Raw genomic sequence first — 8,607 nt, 5'->3', positions numbered from 1 at the left:
TAGTTGCATGCCAATTGGATAAAAATTGACCGTGCTATGGTAAAAAGAAGATTTTGACCTTTCCATGACCTTGACCTTTGGCCCGATTGATCCCAAAATCTAATCAAATGGTCCCCGGATAATAACCAATCATCCCACCAAATTTCATGCAATTCGGTTAAAAACCTTTTTTGTTATGTGAATAACACGCATACAAATAAATAAATACACGGCGATCAAAACATAACCTTCCGCATTTTCAATGCGAAGGTAAAAATACAAAATATATAAAGGAAATCGCTATACAGAAGGTGGTAATGTGTACAAGAACAAGAAAGGTGCTGGTATGTACAGTTTTGGATACAGTTTTAAATTACAGATCGTAATAATATGTCATATATTAGAGTGCATCTTAACTCGTAGGTCACCTGGATGTATTTTAAGCAAACATCTTGTAGATATTCGTCAAAGGTGTTTTTTCTTCACCATTTCAAATCAGATCTGCACAGCAAAATCCGGAGTGTCAATTCAACACCAATAGAGTTAAATTTAACACTTTGAAAGTGTCTATATTGGTCCACTCTATTTTGAGTTAAAACTACACTTTTAAAAGTGTTAAAAGATCAACACTGTGATCGAGTTGAAGCAACTCTCTCAATAGTTGACATTTAACACCAGTCAACACTGGCCAGTGTTGAATTTACACAACACTAGTGTGCAGTGTCAGAATTTAACACTATCTGTATATTGTTTTAACACCGACTAGTGTTGCTGAGCTATGCAACACTATAAAGGATTTAAAATTAAACTCTGTATTTTACTCTTGTAGAGTTGATTTATATATATTTTTTAACACTGTAGGGAGTTACAATCCTTAATGCTAGACATGGTACAATTTTACTTTGGAATTCAGTATACTCCTACTATTTAATTACAAAGAAGAACAAAAATACAAAAGTTTGTTCAAATAAAACTTGTATTTTCAAGCCCACCACAAACATAGCATTTGCATTACAATAACATTTCTTAAATGACAGCCTCAACAGCACAGGTCACACAAAACAATAGCACGGGGTAACACAAAACAATAGCACAGTTCACACAACATGGCAATGTGGCACAATGTATATTTTGTCATCCATCTCATTAGATAACTGTTTATCATAGGGTCTATAATAAATCAACTCATCAATAGAAACAACAGAAAATGAATCATCCCTCTCCTTGATACAATAAGCACTGAAGTGCTCATCAAAATAGAGTGTATCAACTGTGCAAGTCAAAATAAAAGCATGATCTTCATGTATAATGATACTGGTGATCTTTCCAAAAACAGGAACTTCCATATTTGTTTTCATACAAACATACATACCAATTTGATACTGTTCCATAGTTCTTCACCCAATTGGTAGTTGACACATCAGAGTATGCGTTCACATTTAACATTGCAATTAATGCCTCACCACACTCCAAGCTATCAATCACTTCCTTCCTCACTGGACCAAACTCAAACCTCTGAAAATTTAAATTCTCCCAGTGATAAGCTAGCTGTCTCTGGTGTCGTTTGACCAATGTTTTTGTTATATTTTTGAAATTTTTGACAGATCTTTTAAAGAAATTGTGTTTGGCCTCAAACCTCATGCACCATACATGAAGGAGTGGGCCAATTTTACGAATGCACCTTGGGTAATGGATCATAAAATGATGCTTTGGAATAAGTCTTTTCTCAGGAAACAAATATTTGAATAGCTTGTGGTGATCATTAATTAAATGCTTCAGATAATATGTCATACCGTTAGTCACAACTGGTGAAAACACTATATTCACAATTTGAAGCAAGAGGAGGAGCAGGTTCCAAAAACTGTTATTTCTTTCAACTAGATCACCAAAAATGAGAGGAGTGTTTCGCACAAGGCACCATGACTGGATAGCATTCAATCCAAGATCTTTGCTCTCATCCATTTTCAACCCACTTGGTCTGTTTCTTCTCTCAGTAAAACCATAGTTGAAACTTTGAATTCTCTGTGACAATGACTCCAAAGATAAAAGTTTCTCCTTGACAAGGTATTGAAAGACAAGTTTCAGTTCGTACTGCACTACACCTTCAAGCAAGTCGTGCATGATGTCAACTGCATAGTTGTCAGAGATGTGAAAAAAACGCAATGTATTGAGCAAGCATGTCTTCTTGACACCAAATGTTGTCACTAACATAGGATTTTCACGTAATGCTGAACAATGCTCTGCATAGATGTTTTTTGTACGAAATATTAAGCCAGGGTGATCTTCAGTGAAAACACATTGAAACTCTTCCTTCGTGGTTAAACAAAATCTACAACAATATGTTGCAGAAAAAGACTCAACATAACCAAACAGCCCGTGTAAACCAAGGTTATCACCAGTTACTTGAATAATAGACCCTAGCAATGGTGAGTCAGAGAAAGGCACTTCTATTCCTTCATTTTCTAGTTTTTTAACATCATCAACGAGAGGCTTCAGTATTTCATCAAATCCATACTTTTCAGGTCTTGTGAGTGAAAAGAGCCACAACATGAATATTCATCAACACAGAATTGTATTTTGGGGGCAGGTTCCGCAATATAAAGTAAATACAACCAAGTTTGTGTATCCCTTCTTTGAACCTAAGGGATTTGCGGTCTCGAAATCATCATAATATAGTTGAATTTGTAAAGCATGTTTTGCTGGCAAAACAAATCATTTTTTAAAGTATGACCCATCACATATATCTTTAAAAATCCTTCTTCCTCTTGTTTGGCCTGCAGGAAACATTCACAAATTTCACTATTTTGAACATAGACTTCAGGGTTCCTAAGATGGGTACATACACAAACTTATCCGTTACAGGGATCTGATTGTAAACTCCTGTTGTTCGATCTCTACGTACATCAAATCGCACCCCAAGAACATACTCAACTGGCTCAACTATTTCCCACTTTTCCTTGAAATACTTCTGTCGTTTGGCTCTTGTATTTAAGACTGAGAAAGGATTTTGTAGTTGTTCAAAACAACTGTCTAGCTTTTTTTCAAAGTCTGTTCCTTGCATCTCTGAAGTGCAGTTGAGAACTGAGTCTCTCGTTTGACTGTGAATATTGTTTACAAGCTCTTCCATTGACCCGACCATTGATTGGATAGTGCTCTCAGCAACACCTGATGATTGCAACTGCGCTACAACAGAACAACACATGTTTACCAAATTATGCTTGTCAACAGAGACATTGGTGGTTACTGGAATATCTGTACTGACTGCATTTGAAGTTGAAGGCTCATCTATTATTTGAGTGTCCATACTGTTAACAGTATTTGTTGAAACAGTGTCCCGGTGCAAACGAATAAGGTGTTTCTTGAACCCTGAATAAGTGCAAAGAATAAAGAACATCCCGGCTGTCCACATTTCAAACGTAATGTCTTTCCTGGATATAAACCATGGTAAAATCTCAAATGCTTACAAAGCAACATAGAACTTATGTGGTGTAACTTGCAGATAAAACAAATCAACATATTTGCAGCCAAGGATGTGTGTCACCTCAGATACTTGTGTTCAGCAGTCTTGCTCTGAGCTCCTTCACACGAGGACTTTCCTTGGTACTTCCCACATCAATGTTGAACACAGTTGTTTGGATGAATGTGTAGAAGCTGTTAAGGGATTCGTGGTAGTGAACACTGAAGATGAAGTGGGCCTTAAAGAGTTCATCGAAAGCTGCCAGGGACGTCTGAGCCTTGCAAGGGATGGCCTTGTGGTCAACGATGACATAGAATCTTTGGATGTTGTTCTTCTCTTCACCGACACACAGGAGGATGGGTTGTCCAGGTTCCAATCTCTCAAGGAAGGTCTCAATACTGGCGCCAATCTGGAAAAAACAGAAGCATGAAGAACAATTTTAATGGCCCACTATATTACTAAAAACACATGTGTCTCTTCACAAAAAGAGGCATTGTGAAAATAACTAAATTAACAAGCATATTAAAACATTGCATACCCTCAAATATCTCACATGTTTGATTGCTTGATGCGAGCTAATTTTAGGACTCTTGGGTCCTTTTGCAGTAGGGGGAAGTAGGTGAACCAGCAGTAGGATGCTTGACAGGTCACTGTCCCAGCCTAGGGGGAAACCAGAAGAAAGTAGAAGATTTAACAAAGACTTACATGTGAAAATAAATATATCCACATTATGCTCATACAAGATTTCTGAATCAGGCAAGTAAATTAATGTTTAAAAAAGATAATGAACGATGCTTACCAGACGCATCTGAGGAGTGATGCCCAGACAACAAGTCTTCAACATTCTCATTAGAATTCTTGCAGTTTTCCAGGATCCTGGGTTTGAAGAAAGTGGGCCATTTTGCCAAGAATCTGCCAGAAGCCTCCTCTCCAAACATCATGGCAAAGTCTTGGTCAATCTACAGAAGAAACTCCGTAAATCCCTGCAACCGTGCTGAAAGTGTAGTCCTTAAATGTACATTGTTCACTTTAAAAATAAATAAAACCATATGCGTTTCTTACCAAGCCAGGTGTATCGAGAAAACGTGGGAAAACATCCAGGACTGTAGAGGAGTCTTGCTGGTCTTGTTGAACTACCGTCTGACGGTATTGAAATGTTGCCCTCATTTTCTCTTTGACAACCGATTCATCAGTTGTATGTTTCAATATGGAGATTGCCTCACGGCATTCCTCGCCAGACAGTTGATTGTCAGTTAGGAGAAAATCTCTCTTGCTTTTGGTCCAGCTTGATAGGTACAGGTGGTTGAGCATCTCCGAGATAGAACTGCAATGTTGCGCTGGACTGTCTTTATCCTCCAGGCCAAATAACCAGATCCACTGTCAGCATCATAGAAGTGCTCCTATAAAATTCGAGAAGAAAGAACAAAACTAAACATCACTGATGGGTCACAGCCAAACAAGGCAAATACAGAATAATCCCCCAGCATACATTGTAGTATAAGGCATTCAATTACAAACTTACATATCCATTTTTGAGTAAGGATCCCCGAGGTAAGGAAATAGAGTTATAATGCCAAGAGCGTATTTTGTTCGCACATAGGTTCGTGGGATCCTCCTTTAAAAGTAGAAAAACATATTATTTTTCAAACTTTAAAATGTTAAAATGTCAAACTAAAATAAGTATTATTATCAAGAAGAAAGCAAAAAAGACAGTCATCTCTAAAGTAAACTATATTAATGCAAACAAATGATTTGTGTTATCATGATAACTATTAGTCTTTTTGTTTACAATTCCCTTGGCTTCTTTTGCACTGATCATACATCTGCCCGGTTTTCCCATTAGCTAATTAATTTGTATAACTTAATTGCTTCAATATTTTTGCTCCAGAAATGAGATTATATATATATATATATCTCTCATTTAATAATGTGACAGGGTTCTGTAACAACTGCATCTTATGCTATGAAGAAAAAATAGATTTAAGATCTGCACCAGTGAACATAAAATGCTTACCCATGAACTTCAATCATGTCAGCCACCAGTAGGTTTATCATATGTCGCGGTACCATCCGTCAATGTCTTCATTTTGTCATATTCATGCAACACCTTTTCTCCCCTGGCTTGGACTGAAGAACATCTCTCACCATCAAAAAATAAAGAGAATCAGACAATAAGTTATTATGTTAACCTTTACGGCAACAAGAGCACTGCTCGTTTGGACAATGTCTTTGGGTTTCAGTTTTATTCACAAATGTAATGTGCTATATACCGCTTCAGCTGATTCCCGATCGTCGTGGGTCCTTTTCCTCCCACCATCGTTCTCAAGAGTTATTGTTGCATCAGATGAATCAGAAGGCACAGAGGATACGGTGTCTGACACATTCGACTCAAAAGAAATTTCTGCTTGATCTGGTTGAAGCACAACTGCAAGACAATTCAAAGAAATACACAAAAAATTGGTTATACCGTCACAACTCTACAATACTAGTCAGTAAAACAGCTCACAGTACATTACAGTTGATGATCCTCATTTTTCCCGAACAAAGCTAAGTCTTACCTCCAGACTTTTCTGTGGACACATTGACGGTAAGATCCCCTGCTTGTAAGAGTTCCTCAAACACATCTGCATCCACCTCTGTCCCTGATTGATCTGTCACGTGCAAGTCTGTCTGTAGAGGAAGACCTAACTTTCCTATTACTGAGAGAATATCAGATTTAGAAAAATGGTCCTTTGTAAACTTCTATTGACACTTTTATTATTATAATCTGAGCAGTGTGCAGAATATGTAATATAAATTCCCCATCATACACCAATTGTCCATTTTGACTTGCTCACAAGACATAACAATTGGTCAACATAATAAAAAAACAATTGGGTAGGCGAGGCAACCAAACATATTACTTAAAATAATATAAAAAAAGACACTATAACATGAACTGACATTCAAGCAAATAATTAGTTTACTCCAAACAGATATGGCTGTGTAATAAACAAGTAATACCAACCTTTCTCAATAAATGTATTGTAGTCTTCATAGCCTGCTTCGGTTTCTGCCACCTTAACATACTTCTGACTTGAACCAAATCTCACCTTGACCAGCATATTGTCCTACAAAGAAAAGAAAAAAACATTCATAAAAAATCTAAAACTCATGTTTTGTTTTCCCCTTGCCTTTTCTATGCCACCTGGCGTCGGCAGTGTACGACTAAATCAAATTAATGTACATCATACTTGTGTGACTAACTATTTTAAGTCACTTAAGCCCCTTTCATACTCCAAAAATGTCCTGACCTGGCGAATGCGCGACCCGCTTTCATCGGGTTAAGCGGTTTATGGACCCGCTTAAGGAAAACTTCCTCCAGTCGAATTAAAGATTATCCGTGGCTCCATGATTCGGCGTGGTTTGCCCAAGTCTGGGGTCCGAATTTCGATCACTTTGGGCGGGTTGAAAATCTAAAAAAATTCCTCCATAACTGGCGGGTACCCTGGTGGTTTCGCGGCCGACATCGGGACATTTGCGTCGGGTAAAGCGGTTTACGGAGGCGCTATTGAAAACTCCTCCAGCCAAATTGATGATTATGCGACGCTCTATAATTTGGCGTGGTTTTCCCAAGTCTGGCGTCAAGTTTCGATCACTTTGGGCGGGTTGAAAATCGCGGAAAGATCATCCGTAATGGGCGGGTAACCTGGCGGTTTCGCGGCCGACCTCGGGACACGTTCGTCGGGTAAAACGCTTAACAGAGCCGCTATTGAAAACGTTGGGAGAGTGGCAGCGCCTTGACTTCTGCGACTGCATGGGCGCCCGGCTCTCCATCCTTCACTAAAAAGAGCCTGAGCCTGACCTTCTGTTTAGCCAACTATGTGTCGGCCAGAACAACAAGCTTGCACATCTCTTCACGTCTCCATTGTGCAGACATGTTTGTCCAACGATGTTTTAATTACTCTACTCCTTCTGCCATTTGCATTTTCTGGTCACGCATTATATCGACACACACAAATGCTAGCACACGTTCTTGACTGTACATGCTAGCTTAGAACATTAGCCACATGGCAGCCCTACCCACAGACATCGACACACGGACATACAAAATAACTTAAATTGCAAGTAGATAATGTACACATGATAATACATTGACTTTCCATGTATTTCAAATAACTTCAGTTTAAATTTGAACCAAAACTACGAAAGTGCAAAGAGCAGAGTGGAAACGTGGCTTACCCCGAAAAGTCCCGACACTAACAGGAAGTAAAGCTAACGGAACAGTGAGATAAATGCAGTCAAAATAAAATGCTCTCGACATTTCACGACAACGCCCACACATTTCTCTTTATTTAAAAGTGTCTAACCTTAATATGAAGCCCAATAGACTTGTTTAAATAATTTAATAACACACATTTGGGCGAAATGGCAGTAATAAACGAAAAGAAAAGAAAATAGTGGACAACATAGAATAATTTTTAACCTGCCTTCAAAATAAATGTCTGTGCTCTACCATTACAGAATTCTTTAAAAAAATTACAATCACGGTTCATAATATAACGTGATTGCAACGTGTTGATTATTCTAATTTCTTAATGAGAAAAATATCCCTATTCATCCTACTTGGCTAACACCACAGTCTTTGGCTAGCTAAACATTCTTTATCCTATTCGGTTAGCTAAACCTAGTGAGCTGGATAGCTAGCTAATGTTAGCTAACCATCAAGGTTATACCTATTCCAACGTTAATGTTACCTGTAGAAATACACACTAGGGTAGAACATTTAATGAAGAGACATATGCGGAGACATACTTACACACGTATCATCCTAGTCACAGTTGGAATGATGTCTGAACATGTCCAGTCCACAGAAAAGAGTCTTAAGGTGTTTGTCTGGCTGCGTGAAACAATCTCCCGCCTCTTTCAAACATGCAGCCTTCTGGGGGATGGGTAACAGTGTAACACTAGCTGTAGTGTAAAATCAACACTGTAGAGTTATTTGCAGATTATGACATTTGACTCCCTGTATTAACACCAACTCATTTTGAACAATAACTCTCTTGGAGTTGATGAACACTAAACCCGAGTTGAAATAACTCTATATTTTAACACTCAACCCTAACACTGAATATCCAACACTTTTGATTTTGCTGTGTGGGTGTGTGATCAAAGTTTAAACTCCCGACACG

The 8,607-nt window shown here is 38.2% G+C and overlaps 1 protein-coding gene and 1 long non-coding RNA gene across 3 annotated transcripts; both read right to left on the bottom strand.

Annotated features, from left to right (window-relative positions):
• Positions 1–3,363: 3,363 nt before the first annotated feature.
• Positions 3,364–4,702, bottom strand: LOC130204607 (uncharacterized). Its single transcript, XM_056431436.1, has 4 exons — positions 4,499–4,702; positions 4,236–4,395; positions 3,975–4,096; positions 3,364–3,845 (listed from the first exon to the last, which is right to left on the bottom strand). The coding sequence occupies exons 1-4, from the start codon at positions 4,601–4,603 to the stop codon at positions 3,522–3,524; spliced, it is 711 nt and encodes a 236-aa protein (XP_056287411.1). The 5' UTR covers positions 4,604–4,702; the 3' UTR covers positions 3,364–3,521.
• Positions 4,703–5,712: 1,010 nt separating this feature from the next.
• Positions 5,713–8,332, bottom strand: LOC130204604 (uncharacterized). 2 transcript variants are annotated; one of them, XR_008833729.1, is made up of 4 exons: positions 8,235–8,332; positions 6,444–6,546; positions 5,995–6,135; positions 5,713–5,861 (listed from the first exon to the last, which is right to left on the bottom strand). It is a non-coding gene; the product is annotated as an uncharacterized LOC130204604 (long non-coding RNA). The 2 variants fall into 2 exon arrangements; XR_008833728.1 differs by lacking the exon at positions 8,235–8,332 and having other exon boundaries at positions 6,444–6,988.
• Between the last annotated feature and the right edge of the window lie 275 nt (positions 8,333–8,607).

The sequence above is a fragment of the Pseudoliparis swirei genome, chromosome 14 (genome assembly GCF_029220125.1).
Source record: "Pseudoliparis swirei isolate HS2019 ecotype Mariana Trench chromosome 14, NWPU_hadal_v1, whole genome shotgun sequence".
In the NCBI taxonomy this organism is placed as follows: Eukaryota; Metazoa; Chordata; class Actinopteri; order Perciformes; family Liparidae; genus Pseudoliparis; species Pseudoliparis swirei.
This window is presented reverse-complemented; position numbering and strand designations above follow the sequence as displayed.

Bases quoted from the DNA above. Each gene is read 5' to 3' on its own strand.
- LOC130204607 (XM_056431436.1), bottom strand. From the start codon at position 4,603: ATGAGGGCAACATTTCAATACCGTCAGACGGTAGTTCAACAAGACCAG. The intron at 4,396-4,498 runs GTAAGAAACGCA...TTTCTTCTGTAG, and splicing joins TTCTCGATACACCTGGCTTG to ATTGACCAAGACTTTGCCAT. The intron at 4,097-4,235 runs GTAAGCATCGTT...GTTTCCCCCTAG, and splicing joins TCACTCCTCAGATGCGTCTG to GCTGGGACAGTGACCTGTCA.